Source organism: Myxocyprinus asiaticus, chromosome 24 (genome assembly GCF_019703515.2).
Source record: "Myxocyprinus asiaticus isolate MX2 ecotype Aquarium Trade chromosome 24, UBuf_Myxa_2, whole genome shotgun sequence".
NCBI classification, from domain to species: Eukaryota; Metazoa; Chordata; class Actinopteri; order Cypriniformes; family Catostomidae; genus Myxocyprinus; species Myxocyprinus asiaticus.
The window spans coordinates 25,980,675-26,002,521 of record NC_059367.1 but is presented as its reverse complement, the minus strand read 5'-3'; the positions used below and the strand labels follow the sequence as shown (position 1 = coordinate 26,002,521).

General features: G+C 37.9%; 2 protein-coding genes across 2 annotated transcripts; both read left to right on the top strand.

Annotated features, from left to right (window-relative positions):
* Nucleotides 1-253: 253 nt before the first annotated feature.
* Nucleotides 254-9,266, top strand: LOC127415145 (cyclic AMP-responsive element-binding protein 3-like protein 4). The gene is made up of 10 exons (XM_051653731.1): nucleotides 254-399; nucleotides 960-1,091; nucleotides 4,609-4,948; nucleotides 5,537-5,634; nucleotides 5,732-5,824; nucleotides 5,941-6,047; nucleotides 6,162-6,230; nucleotides 6,355-6,439; nucleotides 6,613-6,703; nucleotides 8,034-9,266. Exons 1-10 carry the CDS (start codon nucleotides 361-363, stop codon nucleotides 8,417-8,419), a joined length of 1,440 nt encoding a protein of 479 aa, XP_051509691.1. The 5' UTR covers nucleotides 254-360; the 3' UTR covers nucleotides 8,420-9,266.
* Nucleotides 9,267-14,221: 4,955 nt separating this feature from the next.
* LOC127414802 (growth arrest and DNA damage-inducible protein GADD45 gamma-like) lies at nucleotides 14,222-15,716 on the top strand. Its single transcript, XM_051653124.1, has 4 exons — nucleotides 14,222-14,345; nucleotides 14,454-14,555; nucleotides 14,666-14,876; nucleotides 14,990-15,716. Exons 1-4 carry the CDS (start codon nucleotides 14,293-14,295, stop codon nucleotides 15,101-15,103), a joined length of 480 nt encoding a protein of 159 aa, XP_051509084.1. The 5' UTR covers nucleotides 14,222-14,292; the 3' UTR covers nucleotides 15,104-15,716.
* The last annotated feature ends 6,131 nt before the right edge of the window (nucleotides 15,717-21,847 follow it).

Genomic DNA, 21,847 nt, shown 5'->3' with positions numbered 1-21,847 from the left:
CTACAAAAGTTAACAACACGTTTAGTCTTTTACCTTTTGTGTATACATAATGCCAGCCGATAACACAATTTTGTTTTCAAATAACTTACTGTAAATTTTATAGAATTTCTAAATTAAACTTGCAAATTACAATTCAGATTTCACATGTAAAATCTTGCAAAAATACACACTTATTTGGCTAATTCGAGGTATGAAGCACTAAACTACATTTCCCAAGGAGCTTTGCGAAGAAGACGTGCCCACATGTGCCAGAGCTACCTCGCCTTTACGTAGTGACGTAATTTTTGCCTCGTTGGAGGGTGATTTCATCGGGAAAAGGACTGCAACACAAAGAGAGAAGAGATTTCCTATTTTTTGTGTATGTCAACGTATCTTGTTTCGGTATACGATCAAAAAGAGGTAAGCGTTTATTTTACCGCCTTTCTGAGTCGTTGATTTTGAAGTTCCTCAGCAGAATCTTCGCATTTAATCACAATGTATTTTTTGCTAAGCTGTCAAACGTCAAACCTGCCACATGCTTTACCAGATATTATTTAGTTGATGTAATGTATTCCACGTATATAGTTATTGATATGGTTCTATTGCGATTATTATAATTATTATATATTAAACGTAACATTCGAATTTAGAATAAGTAACCTTTAGATGCTTTAAGCAATTGTTATAGTGTTACAGTAAGCCCTTCCTGTTGATTTTAATAGGCTTCAGAACTATTGATCACAGTGGACTCGTTTTATGTGTGTGACCTATGCTATGATATACGCTAGATTGTAAATCCTGTAAATTTGTAAAGTTGTCTTTTGTGTTGTGTTTAAGAAAGAATCCAGTCATGTGATTAGTGGGCGGGGCTGAACTTGATCGAGCTGTCAGTGCGCAGTATCACTGCGGATCTATCCTGCTGCTGCTGCTGCATGTTATCTGTCTCTTGATTTGTACTACAGTATCTAAATCTCTTTCAGATGTCAGTGAGTGAGGATATGGATAATGCAGACCTGCTTGGTCTAATTTTCCCAGATGAAAACCATGGATCCAGTGATCTGTTCCTCGCAGAGGCGAATAACTTGCTGGACAATTTGCTTTCAGAGCAAGATGTATGTCACCTTCACTTTAAGTAATTTCAAACAAAAAGCAGCTTCTGTTAGCAGGTTTATATAAACATATATATTCAAAGTGAGGATTTATTTTTGTTTGTGTGTGTGTGTGTGTGATTAACATTTTTATTGATTCACACAGAAAACATGAGAAACAAAACATATATACAGTTGTGCTCAAAAGTTTGCATACCCTTGGAGAATTGGTAATATATGTACCATTTTTAAAGAAAACATGAGTGAGCTGGCAAAACACATTTCTTTTATTTCTTATGGGATTCATATTCAACTGTAGGTTATAACAGAATGGCACAATCATAAAACAAAACATGGCAACAAAGAAAAAAATTAAATGACCCCTGTTCAAAAGTCTGCATACCCTTAGTTCTTAATACTGTGTATTGCCCCCTTAAGCATCAATGACAGCGTGCAGTCTTTTGTAATAGTTGTCTATGAGGCCCCAAATTCTTGCAGGTGGTGTAGCTGCCCATTCGTCTTGGCAAAATGCCTCCAGGTCATGCAAAGTCTTTGGTCGTCTTGCATGAACCGTTTTGAGATCTCCCCAGAGTGGCTCGATGATATTAAGGTCAGGAGACTGTGATGGCCACTCCAGAACCTTTTGATGCTGTAACCACTGGAGAGTCAACTTGGCCTTGTGCTTTGGGTCATTGTCGTGCTGGAAAGTCCAAGAGAGTCCCATGCGCAGCTTTCGTGCAGAAGAATGCAAATTATCTGCCAGTATTTTCTGATAACATGCTGCATTCAACTTGCCATCAATTTTCACAAGATTCCCTGTGCCCCCCCAAACATCACCAGTGAGCCACCAACATGCTTCACAGTGGGGATGGTATTGTTTTCACTATAGGCCTTGTTGACCCCTCTCCAAACATAGCACTTATGGTTGTGATCATAAAGCTCTATTTTGGTCTCGTCACTCCAAATTACGGTGTGCCAGAAGCTGTGAGGTGTGTCAAGGTGTTGTCGGGCATATTGTAATCAGGTTTTTTTGTGGCATTGGCACAGTAAAGGCTTCTTTCTGGCAACTTGACCATGCAGCTCATTTTTGTTCAAGTATCGTCGTATTGTGCTCCTTGAAACAACCACACTGTCTTTTTCCAGAGCAGACTGTATTTCTCCTGAGGTTACCTGTGGGTTTTTCTTTGTATCCCAAACAATTCTTCTGGCAGTTGTGGCTGAAATCTTTCTTGGTCTACCTGACCTTGGCTTGGTATCAAGAGATCCCCGAATTTTCCACTTCTTAATAAGTGATTGAACAGTTCTGACTGGCATTTTCAAGGCTTTGGATATCTTTTTATATCCTTTTCCATCTTTATAAAGTTCAATTACCTTGTTATGCAGGTCTTTTGACAGTTCTTTTCTGCTCCCCATGGCTCAGTATCTAGCCTGCTCAGAGCATCCATGTGAGAGCTAACAAACTCATTGACTATTTATACACAGGCACTAATTGCAATTTAAAAAGCCACAGGTGTGGGAAATTAACCTTTAATTGCCATTTAAACCTGTGTGTGTCACCTTGTGTGTCTGTAACAAGGCCAAACATTCAAGGGTATGTGAACTTTTGATCAGGGCCATTTGGGTGATTTCTGTTATCATTATGATTTAAAAAAAGCCAAACAACTATGTGATAATAAATGGCTTCATATGATCACTATCCTTAAATAAAATACTTTTTGCATGATCAGTCATATTTTCAAAATCAATGCCAAAATTTCACAATTTCTGCCAGGGTATGCAAACTTTTGAGCACAACTGTACATGGAATCAACATTTAACATTTAATCCCCACCACTACCACTACCACTACCCCCGACCCCCAACAAACACTCCCGTGGTCACATGAGCATGTACACACATAAGTAAAAAAATAAATAATAAAACAATAAATAAAAAAAGTAAATATTAGCCAAAATCAACTTTGCCCCTGAATGTCTGCTAAAACAATAATGACTCTTCCTAATTTATCATTAATCTGTTTGAGACCTTTGAATTGTAGATGCTTACTTATCAATGTAATGACTCCCCTGCTCTTAATTGAGCCAGCACTAAAGAAAATATGTCCACCCCATATCTTCCCAAATTTTTCAGCTTCCTGCGGGGAAAGATGCATTTCTTGAAGAAACACTATATCATATTTCTTACGTTTAACAAAGTGAGGATTTCTTCAAAAAATAATGACATAAATAGTTTTCATTTATCAATTAACGTCATACAAAGTCCAGTAAACAGAAAAAGAGCTAAATCAATATTTGGTGTGAACACTTTTGCCTTTAAAACAGCACCAATTCTCCTACTAACACCTGGACACAGTTTTTCTTGGTTGTTGGCAGATAGGATGTTCCAAGCTTCTTGGAGAATTCGCCACAGTTCTTTTTATTTATTTAGGCTGTCTCAATTATTTCTGTCTTTTCGTGTAATCCCAGATTGACCCGATGTTCAGTGGGGGATTTTGTGAGGGCCATGCCATCTGTTGCAGGGCTCCCTGTTCTTCTATTCTATTATATATATATATATATATATATATATATATATATATATATATTATTTTTTTATTTTATTTTTTATTTTTTTTTAAGAGCATGCATCTACATCAATATTTATTATAGTATTGATACTTATTTATTACATATGCAGTGGCATGTGGTGGACTTTTGAAATGAGGAGGCAGAGTGACATTTCATGGTTTAATTTTTTGAGTCCAGTGTAAATTCATATTTCAGTTCCGTTTGACGTTTACCTAGTTTTCAGGCGAGACCCATACAGAAATCATATATATCACAATATATGTAAAACACATGTATTTTCATGTATGGTTTTCACTGATATAAAAAGTAGCATTCTTGAGCATGTATTTCAAAATAGTACAAAGAAGTGACTGTTCATGTATGTACCATATATTTTCCCAAATCAAAGTGGAATTTGAATATGTGTGACCAAATATATAAACCATAGTTTAAATGTTCATGGCCATATATTAGATTTCTGTATGGAAAGAGATATTAACAAGCATTCAGTACTATAATGTTTTGTATGCTCATAATTACAGACCATTTAGTAAACCAGGTCAAATATTATAATAAAAAAATTACGTTCATGTGTTCTATTTTTTTTTTTTCTACTTTGCAACAAAAATAGTACTTACAATTACAGCAACAAGCATATTTCAAGTATTTATTACTTTTAATTGTTGTCTGGCAATTATTTTTAATAGTCACCTTATTTTTTGGATAATTTACACCAGGTGTCATAATCACATGGAAGTGCGCCTTTAAATGAACAGAAGTTCTCACTAAAACCGACTTACAGACCATTTCATGTTCTGTTTCAAGTCATTTCAAGATCTGCGGATCCGCTGCGAGCATGACGGGCTGGTCGATTTACCGTCAATTATTTTTCTCATCCAAATTTTTTTGCCTCCCTTGCCTCCTCTGAGAAAATGCCACTGAGATAGACAGACAGGTAGAGTAGATAGTATTTACAAAAGCTTTTATTGTTGCAGATGCTTAGTGGAATGGATACAGAGGACTTTCTCAGCAGTCTTCTGGGTGACGACAAGGATGGTCTGTCTGTCAACTGCCTGTCTCACTCTCCTCACGGCAGTGACAGTGGCATCTCAGAGGACACCACCCCTCCTCACTGCCAGAGTCCACACGATGGCAGTGAGATAGACACCGTCCCCAGTCCAGGCTTCGATTCCTTGCCGTATCCCGAGTGTGTGACAGAGAGCTACGAGGCCCAGGTGGTGCAGACAGACCACTGCTACACCCTCCAGCAGGACACTGATGCTCTGCTGAGTGTCCGCTCAGAGAACCCTGATTCAGATGTCTTCATAGATGTTGGTATGTGTTGTTTGTGCTTTGATTAGTAATAAACCGTTAAGGGATTCTTAAACTATAACATAGACTTGGTAGGGGTAAATTAAACTTACTAGATGAGGGAATTAATACAGTAGTTGCAAACTTTTTTTTCGGTAACACTTTACAATAAGGTTCCATTTGTCAACATTAATAACATTAGTTAACATAAACTAACAATGGACAATACTTTTACAGCATTTATTAATTAAATTAATTTATTAATGTTAAAGTTAATGCATATTTCAACAAATAATATATTTTTGTAAATCAAAAGTTGTATATGTTAACATTAGTGAACTATTGTTCAAATGTATTATTATACATAAACATTAACTAAGATTACTAAATGCTGTAAAAAAAAAAAAAAATATATATATATATATATATATATATATATATATATATATATATATATATATATATATATATATATGGTTCATTGTTAGTTCATGATACCTAATGCATTAACTAATGTTAATGAGTGGAACCTTATTGTAAAGTGTTACCTTGACAGGGCAATTGACGGGGTTGATTTAAGTGCCACGTACAAGTTTTATTTCCTCCTTTCAGATGATTTGGATGTTGATATGACAGAGGACTTCTCCAATGAGCTGCCCTGCTCACTCACAATTGAAGATTCAACACATAGCTGCAAACTAGACAACCAGGTAAACAATACACAAATAAAATCAGATAACAACAGCTTGGTTTTACCATGACAGCTATCTTGGACGTAATGTGATTGTAATATTTTTTTGTCTTCAGTTCCAGTTCAAAGAGATCGTTTTGACTGATGAGGAGAGAAGACTTTTGGCAAAAGAAGGCGCTACTATTCCAGCTCACATGCCTCTTACAAAGGTAAATAGATTGGTATATCCCTCCGGTTTCAAAGCCAGGATGATTTCATACTGAATGATGTGTTTATTAGATGAACTTAGCATGATAATGTTAAAGGAAATGCTGTGATTCTTTAGGCAGAGGAGCGGACCCTAAAGAGAGTGAGGAGGAAGATCCGTAACAAGCAGTCTGCTCAGGAGAGTCGCAAGAAGAAGAAAGTTTATGTTGATGGATTAGAGAACAGGTTAGCACCAATGCCATGCTTTCTCTTGAAACCAATGGCAATCATAATGTCTTTTGTGATTTTATTTTGTTTAAATTACTTTTGATTTAAATAAATATATTGTGTGTTCTGTAGGGTTGCGATCTGCACTGCTCACAACCAGGAATTACAAAAGAAGGTTGAGATGCTTCAAAAGCAAAACATGTAAGCTTTCATCATGTGTAACAGTACACAAATCATATTCAGTAGACTCATCACAACATCCATCTATTCATTAATTAATGTTATTGAAGGTAAGAAGGTTTTTTTTATTTTTTTTTATGTTAAGGTCCCTTATTGAACAGCTAAGAAAACTGCAGGCTTTGGTGAAAATGTCCACAATGAAAACCACCACAACCAGCACTTGTATTATGGTGAGCATTTTTATCCATCAGGGCACGGCATGAGAAATGGGTCTTAATCCCCACCTATTTATTATTCATAAAAGGAATGGAAAGTATTAAGAGTAATCTTTCTGTTTTACATAAATACGATGGCAGAGAAAGTAAGATGTGTTTCTTGACCTTCTATGTTTTAATTTTTCCAGGTATTCCTGCTTTCTTTCTGTTTGATCATCTTTCCCTCAGTCAATCCTTTTGGCAGCAGTGGACAGAAAGATCTGTATACGTCATCAACAGGTGAGCACTAAATATGTTTGTGTTCCCATTGTTCTTGCGCCTACATTGAAGGCAGATTCTACTGTCTCTTTTCAGTGGCGAGTGACTCCAATTGTGATATTCCTATTGTTTTTAGATAACCATTATGTAATATATACTATATTACTATACTGCCCTGCAAAGGTAAAACGCATAAACTAACTTGCCAAAATTGAATTAAGTCTCCTAGACTATGATCTGTCCTGTGACTGATGTGTTTGGCTCAGATTCAGAGAAAACCGATTCAGACGATCTTCTACAGTAATTATTTTTAGGGCTTTTTTTTCAGGCTTTTTAGGGCAGTTTCCTCCTGAGACCTGAGCGTGACCGAGCAAATCATTTTCCTAAAAATTGATGGCAACATATGTGGACAGTAGGACTCAATTGTGAAATTTAAAATAATACCAAGCTAAAGAAAGTCAGATTTTGTTTAATCAAATTGTTTATTATGTTTCCAGAAGTGTTGGTTATTTGTGTTTTTGAGACTTTACAGACATTACATCAGAAATTAGCATAAATAATTCTGATTCAAAGTAATGGCCAGCATTATCCAATCACTACCAACCGTGTTCAAATAAAATTATACATGATAAACTCAGAATCTACTGATTACCATTGTCCCATGTCTGCCAAGCATGTTGAGTGGTCCAAACATCATCTGAATCCTGAAACTGAACTTTTGACAGGAAGTTTGGATTGAATGCACTTAGCTGCATAGAGAGCTATAGGATGCTCCCTTGCTCCCTGTTTAGTAAATGACTTAATCTGCAGTCTGCTGTCTATCTGCACTGGTCTCAGAACAGTTCAAAACTTTATATAAAGAAAGCAACATTTTTCAGCTTTTGGATGAACCCACTGATTCTCAATGTGATAGTGCACAGTAAATATATGATTAAGGAAAAAATGCGCTAAAGTACACATTCGTGTACATTGTGTTTAGCATTGTGGCATTTTGCGAAAAATCTCTCAAATTTTAAAAATTGCTCATCGGATGAAACTAGAGACTCTTATTTTTGGACTCAAACAGGTTTCAATGTAAAAACTTAATTAGATTTCTTACCAGATGTAGTTTTGTTGGCATTTCTCCCAAAGACAAACTCTGCTGTGGTCGGAGCCATGTTGATTTGTCACATGACTCCTCATGTCGAAAGTTTAACCCTTTACTGACAGCACAGAGTCTCCTGAACTGAGATCAGTTGGTTTAAATGAATTTAAATTCTACATTGCGTATAGAGAAGCCAAAATACAACGTCCATGCATGTGGACGCACAAGAGTGTTTAGTAAACAATATGGCTTTCTGCTCCATTCTAGGGATGTCCCGAGCCCTGCAGTCTTATCCAGCCTTCGTGAAAGATGACATTGTATCCACGCTTGCTAAAGAAGTGCCAGATCAGGATGTCCTTCTGGCCACAGTGGAAAGTAACCAGGTGCTGCTGTCAGGCGGTCAGAACCATACACCTGACTACCAGCGGGTTGAGCAGTCGGACTCAGAGTCTGGTGTAAACAGCAACTCATCCTCTGACTTCCCCACTCCTGCCCAATCAGATCTCAAAGCAGACGGAGCTCTCTCAGAGTCCCACAGAAGCTCAGCGGCAGCTCCGGTAATCTACAATGGGCAGAGCAAAACCAAGGAAAGCTGGATAGAGCAGAAACCCACATCAGTTATTATACAGCAGCACCGCTCTGATGAAATGTAGGAAAGCACATAAAAGTTCATCATCTAAAACAACACTGTTGTTTTAGATAAAAACATTATTAGAGCCATTTCAGTCTGACCATTTTGTCAATTTTTTTTATATGGATCTACTGTTATACTTTAATAGCACTTTCATTGTACCTAGTCATTTATTTGGATGTTATTGTCCGTTTTAATCTGCACAAATTACGATTCTCTTTCAATGGAAAGGTGAAGGAATTTGATCATCTTCAACTCTGCATTGTGTCCATTTTGAGTTTAGATACATTCAGGAAATGTATTCGTGTGTCTACCCAATGTAGGGCATCTATTAGAATATTATTTTCCCTTGTAGAAAGGGAGCCAGTTGCTTAGAGATTCCACTACGGAATAAAAATCAGTCATGGTGATATAGCAGTCTGTTTAGAAAAGGGATAAGCAACTTTTCTTTGTAAAAGCTTGCTTTTTTTGCTCTCATTGTACATTTTTTTTTGTAGCTTAAAACACCTTCCATTAAACTGCTGTAAATTTTGGCTAAAATGTATCTTTTAGAGGGGGTAAAGTGTTGCACATATACAGACAATAATAATATAGTGTTTATGTGTGTGTAAATACAATATATATAAAAGAAATGTCATGACATTCTGTGTCAGATACACATTTTAATGTAATTTTCAATGTTGATATTTTGTCTCTTAAAAGTTTCTTTTTTGTAGTCTTTTTTTATTTACCTGTTGATTGCTTTCAGTCTTTGATATCATAATATGATGCACTGATGTATCTGTAAACATGGAACGTCCATAAGATGTTAATTTCTGTCTTGATCATGTTACTGAGCACATTGATTAAAAAGGATCAGTTTACTATAAGACTATGATCCATTTTCTAAGTTTTCGACATGCATCACACAATAAAAATTGGACAATAAATATTAAGTAAATGAATGCAGTTTATCTTATTCTTTACATCTAATAATTGATGATTCTAAATATGATGATGGCACTAATTTAAAAAACAATGGGAGTACAAGCCTGTTATTAGACCAGACATGTCCTCTTTAAGCTGCTCTAGATGTGCCAGTCAACACAAATGTACCCATAGTACACGCAATTAACCTGTCTAACTTAAATGCAAATGCTCTGAACAAAATACAAAACTGAGAAGTAAATCTGTACCTATTTCTGATAACCTCTCAAACATTTGTTGCAATGTAGAGCACACAAAACAAACGTCATGAATTATGCAGTTCATATTCATAATGTAAAATATATTGTTTAGTATAATATAAATCTATAAAACAAAACAAAAAATCCTTGATTTTTCAATAACCGAGTATAAACCAGAAAATGTATGTATAGCTGAAATATCTTAGTGATGTTGATGAAAGGATTGTTTTTTCCATTTTGTGTCATTTCCATTTTGTACCAGTAGATGTCTCCAGAACACTACGATTAATAGTTCAGCACTGGTAGAATTTTGATGTAACAATAAAACTAGTTCATTCCATCTCAGTCATCAGTTGTACAGTTTTACTGTGGTATCATTTATCAATACCCGGCGGGTTTCATTTCACTTGCATTAATTCGTGGGGTGTCTTACATGAGCAAATAATCACCAGTGCTATTTAAGATGATGAGCAAGCGAGTCCTGTATCTCTCTTCAGCGTGAATCACTCGGCCACCACCGCTAGATGGCGCCTTGCACACTACAAATCTCAATGCTTATTTTATTGCTGCAAGCAAAGTGTATGTCATATTAGTAGAGATTATGTCAGGTGTCTCTTTAAGTAGCAAATAGGCATCAGTTTATACTACTGCATACATAATTAGTTTCTAGGCCGTAAGTACAAGATGTAGGCTAGTTTTATGATACAGCGAATTGGCTTTTTTTTATTTATTTATACTTTATAATTTTCTATTTACGGGAATAATGTTGCCAACCATTTTTGACTTTTTGTTAAACGTGGTATTAAGAGCTAAACCACAGATTTAAGGGTGGAGTTCATCACGACATTAATATGTAGGCTATTTATGCCAGTAGTGTAGTCTAGGGCAGTGGTTCTCAACCAGGGGGCCGGGAACCACTAGGGGGCCTCAGCACACTTCCAAGGGGGGCTTAAGATGACTTAAAATTAATTTAAAATAAGAAATATTAAAATAATTAGAATAATCCTACTTAATTAAAATGCTAAAAAATACTTTAAGATGAATGCCTACAAATTATAAGCAGACTCTTTCTGAAACTTTTAGAATCAGAAATTATCCATGATTAATTATTTTAATCAGACACCTGTCTGATTTTTCTTTTTTCTTCTGTTGAACACAAATTAAGATTTTTAGAATAATATTTCGGCTCTGTCCATACAATACAAGTGAATATATATATATATATATTGTACAGAGCGTACAGAGATTCTCTCTAAAGGGGTGCATTTATTCATAGTATGACCACCTCTTCAGACACTACTACACCACTGCATTGAGCCTACTCACTTCAAGTAGCAGGGGCGGATTCGGCCCGGGATTTTACATAGAAACTGGCCCAAAACTGTCCTTTTCTGCATATCGCAGTCCCCTTCCGCTTATCGTGGCGCCGTCTTGTGGCGCGCTCTGCATAACGCGGCGGCCCATGCGGCCCCATTTCGCGGACGGCCCACCTGGAAAAGTCCCGGTTCTCCCAATGGCCAGTCCGCGCCTTTCAAGTAGAAACAAAAGTTGTTGGCTTATGGTCCCATTGGGACACACACTTCCTGCAGGGGGTTACAAAGGCAGGGGCAGGTGGAACACGAGGTTATTATACCCTGCCCTTATAGCGTAAATTAGGATGACTCCTTTACAAATGCAAACGAGTGGCGTGCGTCTCACTCGCAGCAGGCTTTGTGCGCGTGTCTGTGCGCATGTGTGTTGGTGGTGTGGGTTTGCAGTTAAAACACTGATTCTGGCATTTTTGGGGGTTCATTTAACTTCAGGCACTTTTGTGACAAAGAGTGGAATAAAAATAAACTATGTAAGTATATATTGTGTGAAGATGATTTGTATCCATTACGACTGTCGCACTGTTGTGGTGTAGTTTCCAACACACCAAAACATTTTCCCATTTATATTGTTTCTCTCTCTCTCTCTCTCTCTCTCTCTCTCTCTCTCTCTCTCTCTCTCTCTCTCTCTCTCTGTAAATTGGCCAAATTATGCAAAAAGTGTAAAAATATTTTTAATTGTGTATATTTATGATACATGAAATGTAAGACAGGAAATTAGACTTAGCAAGACAAAGGAGTCTGGTATTTTATTTCAAAAACGTTAAAATGTAATTTCCAATACTGAATTCTGTTAAAGGAATAGTTCACCCAAAAATGAAAATTTTCTCGTAATTTACTCACCCTCATGCCATCCTAGATGTGTAAGACTTTTTTCTTCTGTTGAACACAAATTAAGATTTTTAGAATAATATTTCGGCTCTGTAGGTCCATACAATACAAGTGAATGGTGGCCAGAACTTTGAAGATCCAAAAAGCATATAAAGGCAGCATAAAAGTAATCCAAAAGACTCCAGTGGTTTAATCCACAGACCCAGATCTAGAACGGGTACTTTAGGGGGGCAATGACATACAACGAAGGGGCAGGTTGTCGACAGGAGTAGGGGGGTTGGGGGGTTCGTGCGCATGTGTGTTCTTGCGTGTGTTGCGCGTGTCTACTGTCAATGCATATCTTTCATTCAAGCACATTGCATTAGGGTTAGGGTTACCGTGATACAATCTGACTGTTTGCTTCACTCGCGCTTGGGGGGACATAGGGATAATTGTCTTCGGAAGCGATCCAATCATTCTGGGTGAGAACAGACCAAAATATAACTCCTTTTTCACTATAAATCTTGACATCTGCAGTCTCCTTGGCAATCATGATTTTAAGCTGGATTACATTTCCTATAGCGCCATCTAGTACTCTGTGCATGTATCAAGCACTAGGAGGTGTAATCGATCTTAAAATCATGATCGTGCCTAGAAACAGCAATGGCAAGATTAATAGTGAAAAAGGAAATATGTTTTGGTCTGTTCTCACCCAAAATCTATTGGATCACTTCAGAAGACATGGATTAAACCACTGTAGTTTTACAGATTAAAACTACGGATTAAAACTGTTAAGATTACTGCCTGCTTACAGGCAGAAACTGAAACAGGAAGCACCCACTCTCAGAACGATCCAGTGCTGGTCGGACCAGTCAGATTCTACGCTACAGGACTGTTTTGATCACACTGGACTGGGAGATGTTCCGGTCCGCCTCTGATGATGACATCGAGCTTTACGCTGATAGCGTAATGTGTTTCATCAGAAAGTGCGTAGAGGACGTCATTCCGACCAGAACAACACGGATCTATCTGAACCAGAAGCCATGGATTAATAGCGATGTTCGCACGGCACTTAATGTGCGGACCTCCGCTTTTAATTCCGGGAACTTGGAGGAGCATAAACAAGCCAGTTATGCCCTCCGAAACAACAAAATGCCAGTATAGGAACAAGATTGAAGGACAGTTTAACACCACCAACTCTAGAAGCATGTGGCAGGGAATTAACATCATCACGGACTTTAAAGGGAATAAAAACTCCGCCATGAACACCACTGCCTCTCTCCCGGATGAGCTAAATACTTTTTATGCTCGTTTTGAGGGAAATAACACTGCCCTCGCGGAAAGAGCTCTCGCGGCCGAAGCTACGGAGGTAAGTTCACTCTCCGTCTCTGTAGCGGATGTAACCCGATCCTTCTGACGGGTGAATTTTCAACCTTTCCCTCTCTTTGTCTGTAGTCCCCACATGCTACAAAACATCCACCGTTGTGCCTGTTCCAAAGCAATCAAAAATCACTTGCTTAAATAACTGGCGTCCTGTTGCTCTGACCCCCATCATCAGCAAATGCTTTGAGAGACTAATCAGAGATTACATCTGCTCTGTGCTGCCTCTCTCTCTAGACCTATTGCAGTTTGCTTACCACATTATGACTTTAAATTGTGTTGTGTTAATTTGATGTTATTGTAAATTGGTATATGTCTCATCACTGTCACGACTGCTATGTTGATCAGAACTGCACCCAAGAATTTCACACACCATTGCACTTGTGTATATGGCTGTGTGACAATAAAAGTGATTTGATTTGATTACTTTTATGCTACTTTTATGTGATTTTTGGCGCTTCAAAGTTCTGGTCACCATTCACTTGCATTGAATGACCTACAGAGCTGAGACATTCTTCTAAATATCTTTGTTTGTGTTCTGCAGAAGAAAGTAATACACATCTGGGATGGCATGAGGGTGAGTAAATGATGAGAGAAGTTTCATTTTTGGGTGAATTATTCCTTTAAACACAATACAGAATTTGAGATAAGGTGGAAAGGATGCTGATGGGAAATGTTTAATCATTTCAGAAAAAATTACATAAATCTCCTTAAATGTACAAACACCGTTGGACATTGTTAATAAACGAATTAAATAAACTAGCAAGAGTGTGGAAAAAATTCAGTAAGGCTAAATGTGCCCATAGTTGAAGAAACACCCATTCTGCAAACATGGACCAATAACAACTTAACACAGTTTTTACCCAAAAGCACGCAATCTGTGCAGTAAGAAAGAAAGAGCACGCGCCGTGCTTTGTGTTGATGGAGTAATATTTAAACACCCACGTGGACTGTTTACAGGAAAGGCGCTTGCATCAGAGAGATGGGCATACACCCGTGCCGGCCAATCAGAAACGGATATGAGCGGAAAATCCACCCACTGTCGAGACACTCCGTTGGTCCTCTATATAAGCCAGCGACCGCCTAACTGCGCATCACTCGCACGCTCAAAGCTCCCAGCGGAGGAAAGACTTACTAATATATTATATAGCTACTTAACTTGGATTTAAAAAATGACTTTTGAAGAATTTACTGGACAAGACAACATAGCAGCCACTGGCGATAGGTACGTTTCTTATTCATTTGACAATGTTTATTACCACTTTCTCTGTTTACGTTTTTAACAATGCTATAAAAAGCATACTTGGGCTAATGTGCCGGTTTTGTTCTCCAGAATGCAGACTGCAGGAACAGCACTAAAGGAGCTCCTGGTCTCCGCTAAAAAGCAGGACTGTCTTACCGTGGGGGTGTATGAGTCTGCACAAGTCATGAATGTGTAAGTATCTGTTATGTATTATTTCAAAGCTTACTAGGTAAGTAATAGTATTGCCTTTCGTATGCATGTTGAACTGGTCCCTAATCATTGTTTGTTCTCTGTGACCTTAGTGACCCGGACAGTGTGGCTTTCTGTGTCCTGGCCACGGATGAAGAGTATGAATGTGATATTGCCCTCCAGATCCACTTCACTCTCATCCAAGCCTTCTGCTTCGACAACGACATCAACATTGTTCGTGTGAATGATATTGATTGTCTTGCTGACATCGTGAGCAGTGACCAGGATGAGGAACCTAAGGACCCACACTGCATCCTTGTAACGGTGAGTGCATTATGTACACCTACACTGCATCTAAACCTACATTTACACCTCGTCCACACCTACACTGCATCTACATATGATATTAATGTTGCTTCTCTTCTGTTTCTCCATAGAGCCCAAATGCCGACTCTTTGAAGGACTCTGCGCTTGAGAGACTTGGCATGTTTTGTGAGGAGAGTCGCAATGTCTATGAATGGCTGCCTACTATTACTCTGCCAGAACGCTGATGGGGGATCATTTTGGCATGTTCTCATGAATGAAGCAGGAATTTAAGTCGAAGACTTGGTGTGAAGACGTCCGTCCTGAAGGTACACAGCTCAAAGCTAAAAGCTTTGACATATTGTCTGGATTACCCTGAAACAGGGGAAGAGACAAGTGGACAGTCCCAGCGTACAGTTGGCCGTCCTGAAAAAGCTGCAGTTAAGAATCTTATTTGGACGAGCATGGATAAGTCTTTTATGCCACTCAAGTCTATTGTGGTGGTATCGTGGAGGCAATAGAGGACTAGTGGACTGTGAGAGCACATTTATGAAATTGTTGGAGGTGAAAAGCCTTGGAATAAGGAATGCGAAGATATGGATTTTAAAGAAGTGTGACACTGAAGAACTAATTGTTTTGTGGTTGAATGGACACTTGGGAAGTTGACTGAAAAATATTACATGGACACTAGAATAACTTGTCTTGTAGTTTTGGCTGTATTGGAAAAAAAGATGGATTTTCCTTGTTTGCTGGTGTATGAAGTACTTTATTTTTGTCAAATATTCACAATGCAATGTTAAATTGTGGCGAATATGCATAAAGACATCTTTGAAAATTGAAATAAATGCTTTAAAAATGCAATGATGGTATGTTTCTTTCCAAGTCTGTTTTGAGATATTATCAGCTTGCAACAATGCGCTTACTTTCACCCAATTACAAAAACTGTTAAAAAAAATTCAGTGTAGGGAGATCATAGCAGATCAGTAACTGAGTTTGCATGGAAGAGAGAGAGAAAGGTAGCAGCTCTAGAGAAGCTGGCATCTTTCCAGGCTCTGCTTGACCTTTCACCACCCATGCACCAGCTGCTCTTTTTAAACATCTTGCTCAACTGAAAGGACTGCTTGCAAATGCACACTGACTTCTGTCATGTGTAGGTTTTGCACCCTCTATTTGGAGCAGAGACAGAGTAGAGTCAGAACCACTGAATGACTAATTGAGCTCAACTCACCAAACACATACTGAAGGTTACAATGATAATTTCAACATTTCAGTTTGAGGACAATTCTAAATTTTAAATCTAATAATGCAAAGCTTTTTGTTTTACTATTGTTCAGTTAAATTGACTTTTCACAGTTTGGAATGCATTAGCACCAATACATGGGAGACCTTTTTCTTTCTTGACTTTCTTTACTAACATAAAAGGCGATTTCTACTCAGCCGTTGTATGCGTGTGGTTTGTGGTTTACAAGAGAAAGGGTTCCAGCCTATCTGTAAAACAGATACTCATTTGTGGTGTGTTTGATCTTTCATCTCTAGTAACGCTGACCAGCAATCTTCGATTTTCACAATAAATTACATCACTGGAAATATTTGAAAAGAGGTGCATGCATCTAACAGTAGATACCTGCACCAGGTGTTGTGTACCATTGTGTATCAAGTGTATCAGAACTTGAAAGAGCATTTCAGTATGAAAAGTCTTTGTTGCGAGTGCTTAAAAGTCAACTGACGTGAGAGCATTTCTGCAAAGCGCATAAATGTGTGCACACAAAGCGGCACACACCTGCTCTTTAAAACAAAGAACAACAGCAAGTTCACAAAGCAGTTTCATAATAACAATCTTACCATTTCTAATTGATTTTTGCACTTAAATAATATTAATTACTGGATAAATATATTAAAATGTTTGCATTTGGCAGATGCTTTTATCCAAAGTGACTTACAGTGCATTCAGAATATAAATTTTATTAGTTTGTGTGTTCCCTAGGAATCAAACCCATGAACTTAGCATTGCTTGCACCATGCTCTACCAATTGAACTACAGGAATCAATATATGCTGACTGACACATTGCAATGAAATCAAGAAGCTGGGTCAGTTACAGTCATCATATGTATCATCATGGAGATCCCCTTATGGTCATTCTAGTATCAAACACCCACAAAACATTTTCTTTGAAAGAAAACTATACAGTAGTATTCTGACCTTGGATGTTTGTTTTTCTCTTAAACCAAATTTAGATAATTACGATTTAGGGGAATATTAAGGGCGAATTGACTCATTGTTTCTATTTACTGGAGCATCCTAAATACATGAAACAAAGAGCAATTAAAAAGCAATCAGTGACAGATATATTCTTGTATGTGCATTAACCAAAAATGGAAATTCTGTCATCACTTACTCTCTTGTTGTTCCAAACCTGTATGATTTTCTTTATTCCATGAAAGACAAAAGGAGATGTTATGCAGAATGTTAGCCTCAGTTACCATTCATTTTCATTGTATGAAAAAAAAAAAGAGGATGTAATAAAAGTGAATGGTGACTGAGGCTAACCTTTTGCATCTCCCTTTCAAAACATTTACTTTTGTATTCCACAAAGACAGAGAGTCATATGGGGACAACATGAGGGTAAGTAAATTATGTCAAAATGTTTAGTTTTGGGTTAACAGTCGTGAACCTTTATATCTCAAATTACATGATCATAGAACAGCCTGTTGTCTTTTTCATCACAACCGTCAGAGTCTTCTCATAATTCAGATAGCTATCTTAAGACTAAAAGAGGAAAGACTTTCAGAGTAGCTGCCAACTGAATGAGTGACCTGGTCAACCACTCTGTGTAGGTGCTTGTTTATTAATTGAATTTACTGAAATTGGATAATGCAGTTTCTTTATTGTTCGAATTTCTTTGCCAAAGTGTTTTTTACAGTTTGTTGGGAGAAGACAGTGTCAAATCAACACAATCTTACTTCAGTTACATTCAAATATCTGACAGATTTGACACTTCATTTACAGTAATATTTCATGTTTTGTCTTTGCATTCCTCTTGCTGGTCATTTGGTCCATGCAGTGGAATCGCATTAACAGAATGATCCAAGTAACTCAGACATTTGTCACCTGCTCAGCGGAGAGTGCTCTGCATGTGATCACATGCGACAGGCCCTCACATGCTCTGAATACGAAATAAATTTCTCATTATATTTCCGCCCAGAGCGTATGGTTTTTCTCAGACACCAAGAGACCTTCTGTGAAAACCACACAGTGAAGTTGAAACTTTTCAGGAAACGGCAGTGAAAAAGGTCACCAAACTTCCCTATGCACAAGGCAGTAATGAGCTGTTTCAAAGTTTCAGCCCTACAATACTGACCACCATACAAACTGCAGTGACTTGTTACTCCCCTCTGATTAAAACATTTTGTGTCTTTTCATTTTATGTTCACAGGTGCACAAGGCTTCAAAACACAGAAAAAAAAGTTCACTCTGAAAACCACTTTGCAGCTGTGTTGCACACATGTGCCCCTCCTTTTTTTTTTTAGCCCTGCAGCTATTGACTCAACCCAGACAGTAGTACTGACATATGTTACCACTAACACTCACCAGCCACATACATAGTGTTCTCCTGATCTAATGACTCAGGAACAATAAGATCTGCTGATAGGAAAATAGAATTTTAGTTGTATATAAGATTTTCTTTTGCAGATCATTCTGAAACTGCTGCCTCACACTTAATATGACTGTAATCAAATGCCCTTTAGAATGAAATTTTCGGATGTCCAGTCATTTTGGTACATTAATTCTATGAATTTAAGGCTTGCATGTGCATGAATGTGCATAAGCCATTCAAAGATATTCAAGCCAGAAATAGCTTTAAAGTCTTCACTAACACAATGGTCCTAATAAAGTACCCCACGTGGTCTTCTGCTATTGTTGCCTATCCGCCTCAAGGTTTGATGTGTTGTGCATTCTGAGATGCAATTCTGCTCACTACATTTGTACAGGGTGGTTATCTGAGTTACCGTAGCTTTTCTGTCTGCTCGAACCAGTCTGGCCATTTTCCGTTGACCTCTCTCATCAATTTCCATCTGCAGAACTGCCGCACACTGGATGTTTTTTTGTTTTTGTTTTGGCTCCATTCGGAGTAAACTCTGGAGACTGTTGTGCGTGAAAATCCCAGGAGATCAGCAGTTACAGAAATACTCAAACCAGCCCATCTGGCACCAATAATCATGCCATGGTCCAAATCACTGAAATCACATTTTTTCCCCATTCTGATGGTTGATGTGAACATTAACTGAAGCTCCTTACCCGTATATGCATGATTTTATGCTTTGCATCGCTGGCACACATTTGGCTGATTAGATAACTTCATGAATAATTAGGTGTACAGGTGTTCCTAATAAAGTGCCCAGTGAGTCTTTATATACTGTATATGATATCTTCCCTAGTCTTTTTTCAAACTTGTTCTTTATGCATACCTGCATATTTGCACATTCACACAGTTTTAAGATGCTAATGCAATGCTAACCTTTTCTATAGGCTCTAATGCATGTATTAAAACTGTATCTACAACAATTTCCACCAGCCCAGTCATGTGGCAATAAAGAGTCCATTCTACTCTATTTTAAAATTAAGCATGTAATGAAGGATAAATCAAAACAAGCATGCTTAAACAGTATTGTGGCACCTATAAACAGATAAACATAATGTACTTGTTGTTAAAAAAGCAGTACCATTCCAAAGGAGCCAGTTCTTTCTCACTTGGATTACAATTGGCTGCTCTTTATGTAACCTGTACTGATCTGAGAGCACATGAACTAACAGGCCCAGAATAGCCTTGTAGGATACAGACACTGCATTCAAGCCAAAGCCGTGTGGTATGAGTACAGCTCTTGGCAGTGTGATGCCAAGATACTAAAGAGTCACATGCTACTCAGATTGTTCTGCATTCCCTCGCATTGATCTACTATTAAGGCAGAACTGAAGGGTGGAAGAGAGTGTTGACATTCCAGAAATGTTTAGGTTATCTTGTCCAGTCATATGTCTGTGCAATGCTAAAAGTCAGTGTCTAAATTTGTCAATATAAGCATGTATGTGTGCTGCTATTTAAGAATGCAAAGCTGGCATCCATGAAATATCAGAATGAAATAACACAACTGGAGAACTGTACGGACACGATCGGTCCATATATACATGAAATGCAGTAGGTATGTCATGATAACAGCAGTATGTGACTCTTCACATGCCTGAGATATCTGACAGTCTGTGGCAGATGCCACTGCAGGTACAGCAGGGGATTGCCAAATACTTACCACATATGCACTTTAAAGAAATGCAAAAAATGTTTCCAGCTTTTCATGATAAACCTGAAGCTTAGATATAGAAGTATGAGGTGAAAGACTTGAGCAGTAACTATATATCGGCTCTTAGACAAGAGGTCCTTGCATTGTTAAGCTATCTTAATTTTAAAGTTAAAATGTGTAATTTATCGATGTAAAAAAATGTCTGCTGTGCAAGCTTAATATGCAGAGTTTGTTATAAGTAAACCATTCAGGGATTGATTCCTCTGAAAAGTGGACACACTGTGTCTCCGTGGCCTCTCAGTATTGCTCTTGTTGAGTATCCCGACCAGCCTGACACAGCAACATTGACTCGGAATGGGAGGAGTATGGTGCAGGATGATCTGCTTGACCGACAAATGGACCCTTTTCACAGAGCTATTATAATGCATTTCTGCCTTCTTTAACAATGTAAATGCAGCAAAAAAATGTGTATTTCCAATTTTCAAAATATTTACTGTAAATTTAGAACATTGTACTTTGTATTGCATTACTCTAGAATACGTTTTAAAAAATCAGTTACCACAGCTGCAATGAGGCTTCTAACACAGATCCTGAGGGAGTGACAGAAAATTTGTCTTGTTTCTCACTTCTCACTGCTGTTTTCCAGTGCTCTATATTTGTATCTTCTTTTGCAAAGCTGTGAAAGCATACTCGTGGATTTTTTATTTTGCTGTTGGAGCAAACGGGTAAGCAAAAATTTCATTTGTTGTGGTCCCCCATTCACCGCCATTCAAGTTTAGCCAACTTTGACGACTTCTGCTTTGTGCCACGCAGTCGTGTGAAAAGGGTCCATGGAAGACAGGGGAAGAGTTCTGGAAAGCAGTTAGTGGCACAGAAATGACACACTTCAGCTCTAAATTGGAGGACAGTCTTTCGTACTAGGATAAATTTTTGCAGAACTATCACCCATTTGGCAGAAGGTTTACTTTATGACAGACTGTGGAAAGGGAGAGAGAGAGAACAAGAAAAAGAGTTGGATAAATTTGGGCCAGGAGTTATTTTCAGCTGTGGTGCCCAAAGTATCTTGATATACTCAGCTCATAACAGTACAGCATTTCCGTCTAGCACATGCTAAAGCACTTTATCTGCAGTCACTGATTGCTCCACTATACTAAGACCAATGTCAGCACACTGGAACAGTCCCAGTCCATCTGATGAAGGGAATGTTTACAGTATCAGTATATTACAGTATCAGTAACTGATTTCAGTCTGCTCGACACAGCAGTCAGCAAATTTCCTTTGGTACAGCTTTGACCCAGATAAACAGCTGAAATGCAGCCCAGCTCAGAAAGTGAATGATGGCCCAAATCTGGTACAGATAATTTTTGCCAGAACTGAACCAAAACTGTGCCATAATTCAGCCAGTAGAAAGCCAAATTAGTAAAGCTTGTGTGGCCCATACATGGGCCTTATATGTAATTCTTGTTTGGCTGAGTTCTGTTAAGGCCTGACGGCCCTTTTGTGACCCATATGTGGCTGATTGACTAAATGCCAGTATTCTCCCAGTATTTAACCAGAAGAACACCAAGCTTACTCAATACTTTAATTTACTGCACAATGAATCAAACATATACCACAAAATTAAATCACAATCTTATTTATTTTAAGTAAAAATAACATGTTAAATATTACAGAAGTGTGTTGATGTCAATTTTTGAAG

Bases quoted from the DNA above. Each gene is read 5' to 3' on its own strand.
- LOC127415145 (XM_051653731.1), top strand. From the start codon at position 361: ATGTCAACGTATCTTGTTTCGGTATACGATCAAAAAGAG. The intron at 5,825-5,940 runs GTAAATAGATTG...GTGATTCTTTAG, and splicing joins CTCACATGCCTCTTACAAAG to GCAGAGGAGCGGACCCTAAA. The intron at 6,440-6,612 runs GTGAGCATTTTT...TAATTTTTCCAG, and splicing joins CAACCAGCACTTGTATTATG to GTATTCCTGCTTTCTTTCTG.
- LOC127414802 (XM_051653124.1), top strand. From the start codon at position 14,293: ATGACTTTTGAAGAATTTACTGGACAAGACAACATAGCAGCCACTGGC. The intron at 14,556-14,665 runs GTAAGTATCTGT...CTGTGACCTTAG, and splicing joins TCTGCACAAGTCATGAATGT to TGACCCGGACAGTGTGGCTT. The intron at 14,877-14,989 runs GTGAGTGCATTA...GTTTCTCCATAG, and splicing joins CACACTGCATCCTTGTAACG to AGCCCAAATGCCGACTCTTT.